An 18,677-nucleotide genomic window follows, 5' to 3' on the forward strand; every position below is an offset into this window, starting at 1 on the left:
GCCCAGATTGGAAAGCAGTGGCTATTCACAAGTGCCATCATAGCTCACTGCAGACCCGAACTCCTGGGCTCAAGGGATCCTCCTGCTTCAAGCTCCTGAGTAGCTAGGACTCCAGATGAGTGCCACCACATCCATCAGAATAAAATTCTTTTTTTAAACACATTTAATAAATTATTGAAGTCTAAAAATGTCATTTGGAAAATTATCTTTTCTTTCCAGCCTCCCAGACCAGTTTTTTTTTTTTTTTTTTTTTTAACGGAGTCTCGCTCTGTCACCCCGACTGGAGTGCAGTGGTATGATCTCGGCTCACTGCAACCTCTGCCTCCCGGGTTCAAATGATTCTCATGTCTCAGCCTCACGAGAAGCTGGGATTACAAGTTCACACCTCCATGACCAAGTAATTTTTTGTATTTTTGGCAGAGACAGGGTTTCTCCATGTTGGCCAGGCTGGTCTCGAACTCCTGGCCTCAAGTGATCTGCCCGCCTTGGCCTCCCAAAGTGCTGGGATATCAGATGTGAGCCACTGGGCCCCTCCTAAAATGGGATTTCTTTTGCTTCCTTGTAAAATGGTGGCAAACCCTGCTTGCAAGTGCACGTGCATGTGTATTCTTTTTACTGTCACAGACTCAAATTGCATCTAACTAGTGGAGCTTGTTAAACCCTTACTAGCTACATGAGACTAGGCAATAATTGAAATTCTCTGAGCCTACCATCCCTCACATATAAAGTGAGGATAATGATGCTGTAGCAGCTGTCTTTACACTGGGGTATGCCTAGCCCTGAAAGTATGTCTTAGTCCATTTGGGCTGTTATAACAAAAGTATCATAGACTGGGAGGCTTATAAACAATAGAAGTTTATTTCTTACAGTTTTGTAGTCTAAGAAGTCCTGTTACAGGTAGCAGGTTTTCACTGTAAGTTGTCTAGGTTCTTGGCATTTTGAGCAAAGAATTGGACAAAACGCACAGCAAAGCAAGGAAAAAATGAAGCAACAAAAGCAGAGATTTGTTGAAAATGAAAGCACACTCCACAGCGTGGAAGTGGGCCAAGCAAGCTTTTCAAGTGCCCCCATACAGAATCTTCTGGGGTCCAAATACCCCCTAGACATTTCCCATTGGCTATTTGGTGTTCGCCCCATGTAAATGAAGTCGTGGCCCGCAATCAGTCTGACTGGTTGTAGAAAGCAACCAATCAGAGGCTGAAGTGATGTTACAAAGTTACTCTCCTGTGCTTTCGGCAATCAATCAAAGGTACTTTCAATTTTCCATGTGCCCCTCAGAAAAGGTGGGAGTTTGCAAAGGGAGTAGCCTCTGGTCCTTTTGTTACTTAGGCGTGGAAAGTTGTGATTTTCCTTTCAATTTCGTTATAGGAAGTCAGTGTGAAACGGCCTTAGGTTCCCTGCCTCCAGACCCTATTCTCCTGCTTCAGTGCCACATCAAGGCATTTGCAGATTCAGTGCCTGCTGAAGGCCTGCTTCCTGCTTTGTAAACTTCTGCCTTATCTCTATCCTCACATGGTGGAAGGGACAAGGGAGCTCTCTCAAGCCTCTTTTACAAGTGCACTCATCTGGCTCATGAAGGCCCCACCCTCATGACCTAACCAAGTCTCAATGCCCCACCTCCTAATACCATCACCTTGAGGGTTAGGATTTCAACATATAAACTTTGGGTGAATACAAATACTCAGTCCAGAGCAAGGTACATGGAAACTGTCCAACGGCTTTGAGGTCACCAGGTAGCTGAAAGTGAACCAATTTCCGAATATGCAATTTTCTTTAGTACTTTTTCTAAAAATCATTTGTCTGAGAACTCACCTCCAGTTTTCCTTTCCTACCTCCCTTGCTCAATATCTCAAAGGGAAAGCATACCTTTTAAACATCAAGAATCTTACTATGGTGCTTTGGCCCAAGGTATAAAAACCCTTGGGGCTAAACATAGAAAGAATTTAAAATATTGGTGTTCAGGAATCTTCTTTAACTCAATGCCCTGAAACCTACCCCTTTCTTATCCATCTTACTAAGAGACGCAGCTCCAATAATTTTTTTTTTTTTTTCTGAGAGAGAGTCTCACTCTGTCGGCTGGAGTGCAATGGTGTGATCTTGGCTCACTGCAACCTCCGCCTCCCGGATTCAAGCGATTCTCCTGCCTCAGCCTCCTGAGTAGCTAGCATTACAGGTTCACTCCACCATGCCTGGCTATTTTTTTTTTTTTTTTTGTATTTTAGTAGAGATAGGGTTTCACCATGTTGGCCATGCTGGTCTTGAATTCCTGGCCTCAAGTGATCTGCTGGCATTGGCCTCCCAAAGTGCTGGGATTATAGATGTGAGCCACCACACCCAGCCCCAATAAAATTTTATATTTAATAATAATTACAATGTGTTCACATTATTTTACTCTATTGTGTATGCTTAATAATCACAGAAGCTTTTTAATCCGTGAAGCCTATGGTCACAGGGAAATAAAAAGAATTAACTTTCTATTTATGGGCTGTGCATGGTGGCTCACGCCTGTAATTCCAGCACTTTGAGAAGCCAAGGCAGGAGAATTGCCTTGACTTCCTGGGCTCGGGAGTTCGAGACCAGCCTGGGGAACACAAGGAGGCCTTGTCTCTATTAAAAATTTTAAAATTAGTAGGGCATGGTGGCGTGCGCCTGTAGTCCCAGCTACTTGGGACTGAAGTGGGAGGATCGTGTGAGCCTGGGAATTTGAGGCTGCAGTGAGCTGTGATTGCACCATTGTACGCCAGCCTGGGTGACAGAGTGAGACCCGGTTTAAAAAAAAAAAATCTGTTTATGAGCATATTTTTGTTGCAGAGAAATTCGATATGGTGATCAATAGACTTTAAGTATAGAAGTATGATGGTTGACCAGGTGTGGTGGCTTATGTCTATAATCCCAGGGCTTTGTGGGGTTGAGGCAGGAGGATTGCTTGAAGCCAGGAATTTGAGACCAGCCTGGACAACATGGTGAGACTCTGTCTCTACAAAAAAAAAAAAAAAAAAAAAAAAAAAAAATAGCCAGGCATGGTGGCTCAGGCATATACTCTTAACTACTTGGGAGTCTGAGATGGGAGAATCGTTTGAGCTCAGGAGTTCAAGGCTGCAGTGCACTTAAGATTGTGCCACTGCACTTCAGCCTGGGTGACAGAGTAAGACTATTAAAAAAAAAGAAAAAGAAAAAAAGGGATTAAATTTCTGTGGGGAAAATGTATAGATAATTGATTTGAAGAAGAAAAAAAGGAACAATGTAAATTTTTTGAAGATTCAAGATGTTTACAGTTTGTTTTGCTTTGTGCATTTGATGATGGATGTCAGATTGAATACTTTTAAAAGAGTGATATAACAGCTTTATTTTAAAATGTTGATATTTCTAGTATGTTAGAAATTAAATTTTTGCAACTATTTAAGCATAATGAAAAAATTTAGATGTTGGGCCGGGGGTGGTGGCTCACGCCTGTAATTCCAGCACTTTGGGAGGCTGAGGTGGGTGACTCGCTCAAGGTCAGGAGTTCAAGGCCAGCCTGACCAACATGGTGAACCGAATCTCTACTAAAAATAAATAAATAAATAAACGGGCGTGGTGACATGTGCCTGTAATCCCAGCTACTCGGGAGGCTGAGGCAGGAGAATTGCTTGAACCTGGGAGGTGGAGGTTGCAGTGAGTGGAGATTGTGCCACCACACTCTAGCCTGGGTGACAGAGTGAGACTCTGTCTCAAAAAAAACAAAAACAAAAACAAAACAAAACAAAAAAGATGTTAACTTAAAAATGAAGGAGGACATAGCTCCCCAAAATTCTTTTAGGGGTTATGTGAACAAAAATTTAAAGACTCTCAGTCACATAGGGTTAGCCGTGAGGGTCAGGGAGAAATTGTGCAAAGCAATTAAGATAGTGCTTGATGAATGCAAGTATTATCTGAGGAACTGAGTTTTTTTTTTTTTTTTTTTTGAGATGGAGTTTTGCTCTGTCACCCAGGCTGGAGTGCAGTGGCCCAATCTTGGCTCACTGCAACCTCTGCATTCTGGGTTCAAGCGATTCTCCTGCCTCAGACTCCTGACTAGCTGAGATTACAGGTGCACATCACCACACCTGGCTAATTTTTTATTTTTAATAGAGATGGGGTTTTGTCATGTTGGCCAGGCTGGTCTTGAATTCCTGACCTCAGGTGATCTGCCTGCCTTGACCTCCCAAAGTGCTGGGTTTACAAGTGTGAGTCACCATGCCCTGTGTGAGTTCTAATTTTAACGCTGTTTCTTCTTCAGTATCTGTTCTAGGGAATTTGTTATTTCTGTGCTTTAGTTTCATTGTCTAGATAAAGGATAACACAGATGACTGTAAAACACCTTGGGTATAGGAACTCAGATGAGTATGATTGCATCTAACACCAATAATGTCAATAGCAGTTGGGCGCGGTGGCTCACACCTATAATCCCAGCACTTTGGTGGGGGCTGCAGTGGGTGGATCCCTCTAGCCCAGGCCAACAGAGCGAAACCCCATCTCTACAAAAAAAATACAAAAATTAGCCAGGTGCGGTGGCATGTGCCTGTAGTTCCAGCTACTCAGGAGGAGGCTGAGGTGGGAGGATCACCTGAGCCCAGGGAGGTCAAGGCTGCAGGGAACCGTGATTGAGCTGTTCATTGCACTTTAGCCTGGGCAACAGGGTGAGACCCTTTCTCAAACAAAAAAATACATAAATAAATAACATTTTAAAAACTGTCAATGGCAATTTTTATAGTGATGAAAATATATGTATAGGCTCTATAAATAAAAGTATATAGCAGGTGTTCAAAAAATGCTTGTTAAATGAGTGAATGAATGCTAAAAGGAAACATACTAGTGTGAAAGACAATATACCCACTGAATGGGCACCTTCCCTTAGTACCTGCATTTTTCAACCCATGGTGCATTTAAAGCTCATTTTGGACATTTTCCCATAAATTAACCTTAAAGATAAAAAGAGTAAGAAACAAAACTTTTCCCTGAGATGTGGCTACTTATTTATTTTCAGAGGGCTCTTTCTCATTGGACTCTTTGCCATTCTGCTATATAATGTAGTGGTCAAGTTGGGCTGAAGTTCAAGTGCCGCCACTTAACTAAGTTGTTTGTCCTTGGGCAAGTCACTTAAACTCTCTTTGACCCAGCTTCTCCATCTTTAAATGGGTATAATAATACAACCAACCTCATAGGGTTGTTCTGAAGATTAGTGAGGTGGGCGATAGGTTGTGTGGTGGGTAGAATAATGCTTCCTCCTTCACAGATGTCCATGTTCTGATCCCTGAAACCTGTGGCTATGTTATCTTATGTGGCAAAATGAAATTTGCAGATGTGATTAAGTTAAGGATGATGTGATGGGGGATTTTATCCTGTGGACCCAGTGTAATCATAAGGGTCCTTAAGGGGAGGCATGAGAGTCACAGTGATGCAGCATGAGAAAGACTTGACTGGCCAGTGCTAGCTTTAAAGAAGGAGGAGGGGAGCTATGAGCCAAAGGATGTGAGCAGCTTGAGCCGGAAAAGGTAAGGAAACAGATTCTACCCCTAGAGTATCTGGAAATGAACACAACCCTTCTAACATCTTGATTTGATCCGAGTGAGGCCCATTTCTGATTTCTGCCTTTTGGAGCTGTAGATTATAACTTTATGCTGATTTAGGCCACCAAGTTTGTGGTAATTTGTCACAGCAGCAACAGGACCCTAATTCAGGTGGGTTAGCCACTATTAATCTATTTACAACCCCCTTCCGTTCTGGCTTTCCTCACAGGGCAATCTAATTGAAACACTTCTGCAGAATTAAAGGGATCTCTTTGCCCACGCACAAACTATTTTTTAGTTTTTCGAGCCTCTACCTAACCTTAGTCTCAAGACAGTTGCCTTCAAGGTAAGCTGCAAGACAATTTATAACATCCTCTTCTTAGACTTTCCACTTACACATGGAAAATCATGTGCATTAATCATTGGCGTCTGCCACAAAAGCCATGCTCTGAGGTCGTATTCAGGAAAATATTAACTCTGAATTATGGCCTCCCTTTCTTTGGCAGGGGGCACTGAGCTTCACAGATACCCTAGAGTAGGAGTCAACCCTTCAGGTCGAAGGCCCACGGGAATTAGAGCGCTTGGAGCAGGAGACGTGGGAAAAGAAAGCGGAAAAGAAGTTGGTAGGTCCGAAGGAGGCTGGAAAGAGGGGAAGGCAAAAGAATACACAACCCAGCCGAATCATGGGAAGTGAGAGATGGCTTCCTGCAATCTAGTCTTGCGGGTTCTTGCTCTAGTTTTGGAAACTTCCCCCACAGAGTCCAGCACCGCGCACCTGCCCCTTGGGGCCGGTCCCTGCTCAGGAGCCTGCGGCAGGCTGGGAATGCTGTTCTGGGAGAGCAGCCGCCCAGGCGGGGTGGTGGGGAGACTGCAGGGAGGAGTCTCGGGGAGTGCAAACGGAAAGACTACATCTCCCAGGCCGCCACGCTTTCCAGCTGGAGTCCTAGGGCGCTGACTGCTCCCCAGTTTCCGTAGGGAAGCGCTGGGCCACCGCGGCTATTGTGCGTCGCGCTCTCGCCCTCCTCTTCCCGCTGCGGTGTCTATGGAGCTAGGCTACGTTTCATTGCCGCCCCGGCTTAACCCTTCCGGCACCTAACAGGACAGCCGGCCGGCTCCCTTGCACCAGGAAGAAATCTTAGCAGCCCGCGGGCCCTGGTCACGAAACCCTAAGGTACAAGGAAAACAGTTGAAGAAGGAGCCAGAGCTCTCCGGTTTGGTCCTCGGGCTTCACTGGGGCGGGGCGCAGGCGTTGGCTTTAAGAAAGGGGAGGGGACAGTGCAATCCGGGTTGCCCGCGGAGTTCGGCGAAGGAAGTCTTCCGCTCGCTCGGGAGCGAGGAGCCTGTAGATAGGCTGCTCCCAGCTCCAGCTCTAACCTCGTCTACACCCTGGGCGGGCCCAAGTGTCACGTTTGCAATTGCTCAGGAAGGATCCGGCCAGTCTCCGGAGGCAAGTCGGGCTGCGGTTTTTGCTGCCTATCTGGGGAGGCGATACCTAGGGGGCATGCTGCTTGCTAGGCAACACCCTGCCGGGATCCGACTGCGGTAGTTAGCTCTCCCTGGCCCTGAAGCCGTTGCCGGGGCGCCTGTTCTCCGTCCGGACCAGCCAGCGATCCCCAGGAGTCTCATTGAAACAGGTACCTGTCCTCCAAAGGGACGGAGGCTATGAGTTTCCTTAAGCGGGTCGCGCGCTCAGTCCGTTCCCTCTACTTCCTCTACTGTGCCATTGATGCCCTCGGTCTTTGTGTCTTCCCCGTTTCCCCCTACTCCCGGCCATCAGAACCATGGGTCATCCCCCGCTGGAGTTCAGCGACTGCTACCTGGACAGCCCCGATTTCCGCGAGAGACTCAAGTGTTATGAGCAGGAACTGGAGAGGACCAACAAATTCATCAAAGACGTGATCAAAGACGGCAACGCGCTTATCAGCGCTATGAGAAGTAAGTGCAAGGCTTCGATGAGCTGTTTCTCTGAGCTGGTGTGTCTGGCCTTTTAAGCCTTTCCACACCACCAAGGGAAGGGAGATTGCAGGGTGACTCCCAGCCCAGATCTCTGAGGTGAATGTGTTTCCCACACTTGGGGAGTGGAGGTAGTAGAAGTGGAAAGTGGTAGATACAACCAGAACTTTGGGCCTTTTCCTTTAGTGGTTTTGACCTTATAAGACATGATCTGTAGCTGTGCCAGGGACCCTCTTGCTCAGCAATTACCCTTACTTGGCAGATGGTTGTTCTTAAGGGACAATCTGCTGTACTGTTAGACATATTCAGCACCCCTGTCTGGGGAAAAGTGACATCCAAGCTGACCAAGGAACTGCCCCAGTACCTCCTAAACAATTGGGGATTAAGGTCAGCAGCTTGATTAATAATTTTGTACTGGTCTCTGGTTGCTACAGATAAGTGTGGGGGGCAGTAAAAAATTCACCATGGCAAGTTATTTTTTAAGGAAAGCTCCTTTGCCCCAGTGAATTATTTTCTTTATCACACTGAGCTATGGTTTAGGTCAAGGTCAGTCCAAGTTCAGGATTATTGGATGGCTTCACATGCCACTGAATTCTGCTTGAGTGTGGAACAAAGAGCTGCCTACTTACTCCCTGCTGCAAGGGGCCCAGCCCCCAGGGAGTAAAATAGGGATAGGGTTGGGGGCTGCTGGGCTGAAGAAACTTCACCTAGCTTGGCTTTTCCAGTGGTCACAACTGACTCAGCTGTGGGAAGCTCTCTCCTTCCCCCATTGTGTGTTTGCTTTCTGCTGGTTGGCAGGTGGCTTGGAGTAAAAGAAAGAATAATAAACATCCCCAACGAGAGTGCAGGCAAGCCAACCCTTTATGCCAAAGCATGTACCCAGAAGAATGGAGGGTAATGATTGGGTGGAATGAAAATTAATTTTTTCTCTTGTCTGAAAGATGATTGTGAAAAATAAAGTCAGAGTTATTGGCAAGTATGTCCTATATGGTTATAACTTTGTTTTGAGTGAATTTATCACCAAATACAGGGTCTAGGACCAGTGTGGCAAACTTCTTAGGCAGATGCAGTCAACCAAGAGCAGGGAGAAAGAAAGATTTGAAAGTGGTAGTGCGAGGCTGGGCGAGGTGGCTCACGCCTGTAATCCCAGTACTTTGGGAGGCCGACGCGGGTGGATCACCTGAGATGAGGAGTTCGAGACCAGCCTGGCTAACACAGTGAAACCCTGTCTCTACTAAAAAAAAAAAAAAAAAAAAATAGCTGCGCATGGTGGCGGGCACCTGTAATTCCAGCTACTCAGGAGGCTGAGGCAGGAGAATCACTTGAACCCAGGAGGTGGAGGTTGCAGTGAGTTAAGACCATGCCATTGCACTACAGCCTGGGCGACAAGAGTGAAACTCCATCTCAAAAAAAGGAAAAGAAAGTAGTAGTACATTGATAACTGCTGCCAGCTGGTATTTCTTGTGCAGCCCTTCTGATTTGCCCTGTGGAGTCTGTGCTTTTCCTGCACATGCTCTCTGCCCACTTTTGGTCAGAATATGTACACCGTTGAAGTTCCTGCAGGTCATTTGATTGTGTTTGATCTTTTAATGGTTTGTCTTATTGTGGCCTGACCAAGAGTAAACTCCTGGTAGTATCTGAAATGCTGATCCTTAAAAAGTTAAGGATATGCAGGTTGTGCCACATAAATAGAAAAGTGAGAGTTCACAGAAAGGAAAAGGAGGAATGTTTCAGCTTTGTTGTGTTTTATTTACATATTACAGTAAACTGCTTGGTGCTGTATCCACAGTAAAACGAATCTCATCATAAGCGCTAGGAATGGAATGGCTTTGTGAAGTGGATGGTAACTAAAAGTGTGCTAAAAATCACGAGCTAAGGCATATCAGAGAGATTAAGATTTGTAAGAAAAAAAGCAGTTCAATAAAACATATGGTGGAAGGGCAAAAGTTTCATAAGCTAGGGGCAAGTAAAGGTTTTTATTCTTTCCTTTTCTTTCTTTTTTTTTTCAATTTTTGTTTTTGAGATGAAGTCTCCCTGTGTTGCCCAGGCTGGAGTGCAGTGGCATGATCTCAGCTCACTGAAGCCTGGATCTCCCGGGTTCAAGTAATCTTCCCGCCTCATCCTCCCCAGTAGCTAGGACTACAGGCATGTGCGACTGCGCATGATTATAACTTAAACTAATGGAAAATAAAAATACCATCCCTCTGAAAGGTGACTATATTGCCAACCTTTCTGTTTGTCCTTTATTTTTATGTTGGCAGCTTCAGTCCCCAATGTTGTTTGGATATTTGCTAAGCACTGAGGCTAGGCGTTATTCAGAACAAGTGATGTGGCCCCTGTTTATATCTCAAGGCAACATGACACATCTAATAGGTGTTATATATAGTTAGCGAATACATACTATTCATTCAATACATACCTGGACACATACCGTGTTCAAGCCATTGTTCTTGGGGCTGTCAGGCATACAGAGTGAGTCACAGATGGATACTGCTTTCAAGAGGTTCTTAGGCTGGTGGGAGAGACAAGACATAGATAGAAATGAGTATCATATAAGGTAGTAGATACAGATAAGAGCCATAAAAGTGGGAACAGGTGGACCTGATGATATATGACATGAGAGGGAAAGCTGATTTCCCAGTGGGAGCACAAGGGAGAAGCCAAGGAGGAAGCACCATCAGAGTTGGGTAGAATCAATAACACTGTCACTTGTTTAGCTGTTCCCATGTGCCAGGCATTACATCTTGTAACAAATTTTTGAGACAAGGATTATTATTCCCATTTTTTAGATGAGGAAATTGAAGTTCAGATGAGTTAAGTAACTTTCTCAACTAGTAAGGGCAAGGGTCTGAATTAGAACCTAGACCTGACTCTAAAGGCCCTGCTTATCCTACTGCATGACACTATTCAGAACAGGGCATTTCATGTAGCAGGAGTGACATAGAATATAAAGGGGACAGCAAATAATTTGAGTTATCTGGGATATAGGCAACAGAAAGGAAGGTTTGGGCTCCTGAGGAGCTGGATTACAGGTGCACGCCACCATGCCCAGCTAATATTTGTGTTTTTAGTAGAGACAGGGTTTCACCATGTTGGCCAGGCTGGTCTCAAACTCCTGGCCTCAAGTGATCCACCAGCCTTAGCCTCCCAAAGTGATGGGATTACAGGCGTGAGTCACCACGCCCAGCCTACATTCTTATTTTTTTTTTTAAAAATTGTGCTAACTAAATAAAACATTTTCATAGGCCAGATTCAATCAGGCTGCAACCCCTGAGCTAGATGATGTAGCTCTACAGGTCTGACTCTTGGACTCTAACGGGCTAGGAAAATGGAGGATGACAGTCTTCAGATAGGGGCTTTCCTGGGGAAGCAACAATGGATACTCTGCAAATGAGCAGAGGCAGAATGACGGTATAATGGGACAAAACCCTGGACATGGCATCTAGATACCTGAATAAGGTGCTGGTTCTGTTACTAATGGTATCTGTGACCTTGATAAGCGATTTCACTGGGACCCCAGGGTCTGTGGCTTTACAAAGATGGGGCTGGGGCAGGAGGTTTATAAACCCACTTGAGCTCTAACATTCTATGACTTACTATTTTTTGCATGGCATATTGTAGTTTCATGATTTGAGAAAAGAATGACTAACCCAATTACAGGACCTTATTTTATGCTTACATAAAATTTCACATTATTTTAGTGTAAATGACTGTATTTAATTTAACAAAAAATTAAAACGCTTTTTTTTTTTTTGAGACAGAGTTCACTGTATTGCCCAGGCTGGAGTGCAGTGGTGCGATCTCAGCTCACTGCAACCTCTGTCTCCGGGATTCAAGTGATTCTAATGCCTCAGCCTCTCAAGTAGCTGGGACTACAGGTGCATGCCACCATGCCCAGCTAAGTTTTGTATTTATTTATTTATTTTTTAGTAGAGATGGGGTTTCACCATACTGTCCAGGCTGGTCTCGAACTCTTGACCTCAAGTGATCTGCCTGCCTCAGTCTCCCAAAATGCTGTGATTACAGGCGTGAGCCACTGTGCCTGGCCTAAAAGAGAATTTCTAAATACCCTTTTCCAAACCAAGGATAATGTGCTTTATAAGTATGTTTTTGTTTTAAGAGTCAGAGTCTCATTCTGTCACCCAGGGTGACATACTTTTAAGTACAGTGGCACCATCATGGCTCACTGCAACTTCGAACTCCTGGGCTCAAAGGGTCCTCCGGACTCAGCCTCCCAAGTAGCTGGGACTACAAGCACACACTACCAATCTTAGCTAATTAATTTTTTTTTTTTTTTTTTTTTTTTGGAGAGATGAGGTCCCACCATGTTGCTCAGGCTGGTCTTGAACTCCTGGGCTCAAATGATTTTTCCGCCTCAGTCTCCCAAAGTGTTGGCATTATAGGCATGAGCCATCATGCCTAGCCTATGTGTATGTTTATATATATATATATAAAAAACAGATGTCAGAAAAAAATTATATCACTAAACCCACATATATACATGCACAACCACACATACATAGGCTTTCTTGGACTAATGAAAACTTTTGTTTTTTTTTTTTGTGGTTGTTGAGACAGAGTCTTAGTCACCCAGGCTGGAGTGCAGTGGCGCCATCTCGGCTCACTGTAACCTCCACCTCCTGGGTTCAAGCAATTCTCGTGCCTCAGCCTCCCAAGTAGCTGGAATTACAGGTGTGCGCTACCATGCCCGGCTAATTTTTGTATTTTTAGTAGAGACAGGGTTTCACCATGTTGGCCAGGCTGGTCTCGAACTCCTGACCTCAAGTGATCCACCCACCTCGGCCTCCCAAAGTTGCTGGGATTACAGGCGTGAGACACTGCACCCAGCCGAAAACTTGTTTTAAAAGAATCCAGGGTCGCGCTTGGTGGCTCATACCTGTAATCCCAGCACTTTTGGAAGCTGAGGCGGGTGGGTTGTTTCAGTCCAGGAGTTTGAGACCAGCTCGTGTAACATGGTGAAACCTTGTCTCTACAAAAAATATGAAAAATTAGCTGGGCGTGGTGGTGCGTGCCTGTCGTCCCAGCAACTCAGGGAGCTGAGGTGGGAGGATTGCTTGAGCCCTGGAGGCAGAGAGGTTACAGTGAGCAGAGATCGCTCCACTGCACTCCAGCCTGGGCTGCAGAGTGAGACCCTGTCTCCTGGTCAAAAAAAAAAAAAAGAATACAGTCCAGGTGCATTGGCTCAAGCCTATCTCACAAAAAAAAAAAAAAAAAAAAAAAAAAAAAAAAAAAGAAAAAAAAAAAAAGAAAAAAATCCAAAAGATGCATTCGGTACTCTAAATGTACATAAAATTGATAAAGTAGAAATAATATAATTCTATAGTTTTAATAACTCAATCTTAATTTTTTTAAAAAAGGTGACTTTCTTACACTCTATGCTTTTAGGGTTAGAGTTTTAGATGTTTACGTTAAGGTCATCTTTTGGGGTGCCTTTGCAGCTTTCACTTTGGCAACCGGGGCACCTGTCCAGTGAGTGGTTGCTTTCCTGGAAGGATGGGTTGATTCCAATTCTGCCACTAGCTAGCTATATGACTTTGTATAAGTCTTTAGTTTTGTCGGTCTCAGTTTTCCCATTTTATAAAATTAGAGGCTTGGTCAATAATATTTACGTTTCCTTCTGGTTTTATTATTTTGTTTTCTGGCTACCACCATGTTAGTCAAATAGTCAAACAATGTGAATTGATTCTGTCATAAACTTCAGGAGCCAATTCATCTTCACTCTGGGAGAATAATAGGCAAAGGGAAAATCCAAGTAGTATGTCCAGCATGAGTAGATGACTTGCTGACCTACTTGACGATCCTCTAATTGAATGCTTCTTGGTAGGTCTCAACCTGATCCCCTTCAGTTCTGTTCTGAATAGCTCTATACTGAGGTACCCCAAAGCTTTTAATCCCTTTGGGATGGGTGTAGTGCCATGGTGTGCGGGATGAGTTGGTGGTATAATATGCATTCTCGCTCAGCAGGTATCTTGTCGTTATCCCAGTGATAGTTAATCAGTGCTTCTGAGCACATGGAGTTATTTTACATCTTCTCCAGAGTAGCTCAGATCAATATAATTGGTATGTCATTTGATACTGCTGTTAGTATTAATAGATGTGAAGCAATGTTAAATGGAATTTGACAGAGGTGATACATTGCCATATTCATTGGAGGTCCTCAGAAGACCAGATTCCAAAGTAGCTGGACTGTGGGTGCTGTGGGAACTAGGGTTGAAAAGTGAATCAAGCCAACCTTTCAGTGTGTCCATTTATAAGAAACTATTCTTATTTAGGGGTAGAGGATGGTGCCAGGGTGGGGTAGGGAAGATTTTAGCTCGACTTGCCTGTTAAGAAAAGTTTTCCAATCAGGCTCTAGAGTGATGAAGGAAATTTACCTTTCAGTGTCATTTTTATAGCCTTCTTTTTTTTAAGCATAGTCAAAACCTTTTGTTTAATCTGGCATCTGTTTCTCTAATCAGTTACTACAGAAATTTCCTAAAAGCCTATGAGGATCTGGAAAGTTACACAGTTCCATGGGAGTACCCTGGAAATCTTGAGCTGATTTTATTTTCTAGTGGGGTGGAAGGCCCTCATGATCCTTTACCAGGCTTGTATCAAGTGCTAAACCTTGGGCAATGTAAAGGCAATTTAATTTAATTCAAGAAGGTTTTACTAAGCACCTACTATGTGTCAGGTACTGTCCTGGAAACTGGGGATACAGTGGTGAATAAGAATACTATAGGCTCTGCCCTTTTGGAACATATGTTAAATATCAAATTACCCTCTTAAATAATTAATTACAATTGTGAGAAGAGTATGAAGAGGAAATTCAGTGTATGATTTTTTATTTTTATTTTTATTTATTTATTTTTTCGAGATGGAGTCTCAGTCTGTTACCTAGGCTGGAGTGCAGTGGCACAATCTTGGCTCACTGCAACCTCCGCCTTCCAGGTTCAAACGATTCTCCTCCCTCAGCCTCCTGAGTAGCTTGGATTACAGGTGTCCACCACCATGCCCAGCTAATTTTTATATTTTCAGTAGAAACGGCGTTTCACCATGTTGGCCAGCCTGGTGTCGAACTCCGGACCTCAGGTGATCAGCCCACCTCGGCCTCTGAAAGTGCTGGGATTACAGGTGTGAGCCCCCGTGACTAGCCCATACTAGAATTATTTATAATGGCCCAAAAGTGGAAACAACCTCTAAATGTCCATGAACTGAAAAATAAATAAATAAAAGGTAGTATAGTCATACAATGGAATAGTATTTGGCAATAAAAAGTAACGAAGTACTGATACATGGTACAATAAGGATGAACTTTGAAAACCTTAGGATAAGTGAGAAAAGTGTTATAAATGACTACCTATTGTTCATGATTCCTTTCATATGAAATGTCCAGATAAGTAGCTCTATTAGAGAGAGTATCAGGTTAGTGATTGCTAAACTGGAGGGTTGGAATGTACTGGGACTGCTAATGGGTAAAGGGTTTCTCTTTGGGGTCATGAACATTTTTAAAGATTGGATTGCAGTGATGGTTGTACAACTCTGTGAGCCATTTTATGGTGTGTGAGTTGTATCTCAGAGCTATTTGAAAAAAAAAATCCATTGTGTTTGGAGAAATAGGTGACAGGTGCTTGTCTTATATACCTACATCTTCCTTTAGCTCTGTCTTATAGAATATCAGACCTGGAAGGTTTAGAAAGCTACATATCTACTCCACTGGGTTTATATGTAGGGAAAAGAAAGTCAAGACAGAGAATTACTTCTCCAGAGACCTAGAGCTAGAGTCGGAATTGTGACCAGAATCAGATTTCCTGGTTTCCCTTTCCAAGGCCCTCTCCTCTCCCCTCCCCTCCCCCTCCCCTCCCTCTCCCCTCCCCTCCCCTCCCCTCCCCCTCCCCTCCCCTCCCCTCCCCTCCCCTCCCCTCCCCCTCCCCTCCCCTCCCCCTCCCCTCCCCTCCCCCTCCCCTCCCCTCCCCCTCCCCTCCCCTCCCCCTCCCCTCCCCCTCCCCTCCCCTCCCCCTCCCCTCCCCCTCCCCTCCCTTCCCCTCCCCTCTCCTCCCCTCCCTTTCATTCTTTTCTTTTGTTCTTCCCTTTCTTCTTTTTCTTTCTTCCCTCCCTCCTTCTTTCTTTCTCTTTCTTTCTTTCCTTTCTCTTTCTTTCTCTCTTTCATTTCTTTTCCTTCCTTCCTTCCTTCCTCCCTCCCTCCCCCATCTCTCTCTCTCTTTCTTTCTTTCTTTCTCTCTCTGTCTCTCTCTCTTTCTTTCTCTCTCTTTCTTTCTTTCTTTCTTTCTTTCTTTCTTTCTTTCTTTCTTTCTTTCTTTCTTTCTTTCTTTCTTTCTTTCTTTCTTTCTTTCTTTCTTTCTTTCTTTCTTTCTTTCTTTCTTTCTTTCTTTCCCTCTCTCTCTCCCTCTCTCTCTTTCTGTCTTTCCATCTTTCTTTCCTGTCTTTTTTTTCTCTGTCTTACTCTCTTTCTTTCTTTGTCTCACTCTGTTGCCCAGGCTGGCGGGAGTGCAGTGGCAAGATCATAGCTAACTGCAGCCTTGAATCCCAACCCCAAGCGATGCTCCCACCTCAGCCTCCCAAGTAGCTGGGGACCACAGGCATGTGCCACCATGCCTGGCTAATTTTTAAATTTTTTGTAGTGATGGGATTTTGTTGTGTTGTTGCCCAGGGTGCTCTCAAACTCCTGGGCTCAAGCGATCCTCCCACCTCAGCCTCCCAAAGTGCTGGGTCTAAGGCTCTTCCTGCAAGCAGGTAGCTTGCATTTCAACTGTCTTGATGTTCTTTACTGGGGCTAGGGGTGCTTTGTTTGAAATGACCCAGTTGGCAGCACAAATCTGCATTAGTAGAAGGTTTCTTTTCAGTATTTCCTCCCCATTAGGGCTAGGATCAGGTGATTTCCCTGTTGAGCAATCCAGCTCAGTTTAATAGGGTCTGGTCATGTTCTGTTTCCTTTGTCATAGAATAATGGCAATACATCTTGGTGGTGTGACACCTGTCCTCTTTGTTTTCTGTCCCAAGAGCCTGCACCAGCTGGTTGAGGAGTTCCCAAAGTCTCCCCTCTTCTCTGCTCATCTGTCGACCTCTTAGGGCAACACAGCTGCTTTTCATGTAGTGAGTAGTATATATTGGGAAACGTTTGGCATTACTAACGAGTGACAAATTTCTCCCCCATATTATTTTTATCCTAAGGCAGCTTGGAATTTTTCACAAGTGGCGAGCAGTAAGTCCAGCACTAGAGTGCCATATGAGGAACTTCCAGGCAGTTCTTTACAAAAGGTTTTCGTTAAGGACTTCCCAGAAGCAGGAGGGCCACACTTCAACTTCCAACTCTTTCCAGAGCTGGGCTGTCGTGGAAAAGCCTTTCTCTGTGATTAGAAAAATATATATTATGTATGCGGCAATTGACAGCTGGAGACTAATCTTGAATTCATCCGTCCTGAATTCATTAGGTGGGAGGAGGAGGGTGGGTAATAAGGCATTGAGGTGTTTTATAGCTGCCCCTTACAACTTTTGTTGAGTGTAGAAAACAAAAACAAAACCAAAAAAACAAACCTGGAGCATTGTAAAGAAAATGCCTCTGCCACCATCATCACTATGCTGAATTTCTTTTGCTCTAAAACATGGGAAATACTGATTTTTTTCCCTGTTTGGTTGATGTGGAGAGGTTTGTCTTCTAGAATCCATGCCCAGAGTTTGAGGGATTATGGGGATGATTGCTCTGTAATGGCATTAAATGGGAAAGCTAGGGTTGCCAGTGTGCTAATTGGGTAACAACTCAGCCAGGGATTGGATAACAATGAAAGCAGAGTACAAGGGGAGGGAAAGCTGGGGCTTCTTGGCATTTTGTTTGCTTTTACTTTGGGAAGAGCAGATGCTATTTGTATTTAACCATTTCCTTTTCTTTATGACTAATCGGCAGTATCTTGCTGGAATTGGACTCAGAGTTCAAGGGGCCTTTTGAACATTTCATTTAGTGCCTTCATATTTCAGATGAGGAAACCGAAGCCTATGAGGGGTGTTCCTTGCCCAAGGTCACAGAGCCAGTCAGTCACAGAATCAGTACTGAAACCAATAATTGGTCCCACTGTGCTTCATGAAAACAGTTTCTACCCTTCAGGAACCTCTCTTTGCTGAGATTGTGATTTTATTTTTTTTTCTGTTGAGAATCACTTTCAGCTTGTGAAAGAAAGAAAAGAGTTGTTTTCTCTTCAATGCCTCTTGCCAAGAATGCACGTTCAGTGTCAGCCTGAAGGCAGCCAAGCATTTTACAGACCTGCAGGAATGAAGTAGGGGAAGGTTCAGGGAGTCTGAAGTTACTTCTGGAGTTTTTCTGGTTAGCCTTTGCTTAGTAGGAGCTTGATAAAAAATAGAAGATCAAGAGACAGACCTTCTATAATAGACCTTTCCCCCAAATATGTGAAATCTAGACAATCCATTTATGAATGAGGAAGAAACTAATACAAATTGAGTTGGGTTTTAGGATGTGGATATATAGGTAGATGTAAGTATAAATTGCCATTTGCAAAGCTCTTTATAGTATACAAGGCACTTTAACATACATTCTGTCCCTAAACAGGGAAGAAATGTGTTAAATTACCTCCAATTTATAGATGAGGAAACTAAGATTTAGAGAACTTAAGTACTTCCCTAAGATTGCATAGCTAGTCAGTAGTTGAGCCAAGACTTAGATTTTCTGTGTTTTCTTTCAACAGTTCCCCATTGTTTTTATTCCCTTTAGTGATGAAAGAGAATATAAGTGCTGTACAGAAGAATACGTAGTTCAGAAAGTAGAATTGTCAAGAAGACATCTGGGGCCTTCTGTAGAGAAATGGAAGTAGCCGTCAGTACACATACCCATAGGAAGTGGCCATTAGAAAAGGTTTGAAAGCTGGAGAACAGCATTAGAGAAGTGGGTAGCTGACAGGGCTGAGACACCTGAGCTTGTGGTAAGAATATGTGCTATTCTGTGAAGGCTGCTGAGGAAGACAGTCCAGATGAAGGTAGATGTCTTTAAAGGAGAATGCCTGAAGCCATTGAGGTGGTTAAAAAAAATTGGGGAAGATTCACATTGGTGATAAAGGAGGGAGTAACCTTGGGCATTTTTCATTACATCTTTAGGGTGGAAAAAAACTTAAAAATTGTAAAGTAGTGGTGGGGCATGGTGGCTCACATCCGTAATACCAGCACTTTGGG

General features: G+C 44.0%; 1 protein-coding gene across 3 annotated transcripts in view; it reads left to right on the forward strand.

Annotated features, from left to right (window-relative positions):
• The first annotated feature begins 6,474 nt into the window (after window positions 1-6,474).
• LOC105476688 (oligophrenin 1) overlaps window positions 6,475-18,677 on the forward strand; it is a 368,226-nt gene continuing 356,023 nt past the window's right edge. The window contains exons 1-2 of one of the 3 annotated variants that reach the window (XM_011732840.3): window positions 6,475-6,699; window positions 7,306-7,463. In XM_011732840.3, the coding sequence (XP_011731142.1) occupies window positions 7,310-7,463 (154 nt within the window). In that variant the 5' untranslated portion in view covers window positions 6,475-6,699; window positions 7,306-7,309. Of the gene's footprint in view, window positions 6,700-6,847; window positions 7,163-7,305; window positions 7,464-18,677 lie in introns of those variants that run through there. The other 2 variants (XM_011732841.3, XM_011732839.3) reach the window with 2 other exon arrangements.

The sequence above is a fragment of the Macaca nemestrina genome, chromosome X (assembly GCF_043159975.1).
Source record: "Macaca nemestrina isolate mMacNem1 chromosome X, mMacNem.hap1, whole genome shotgun sequence".
Lineage (NCBI taxonomy): Eukaryota > Metazoa > Chordata > Mammalia > Primates > Cercopithecidae > Macaca > Macaca nemestrina.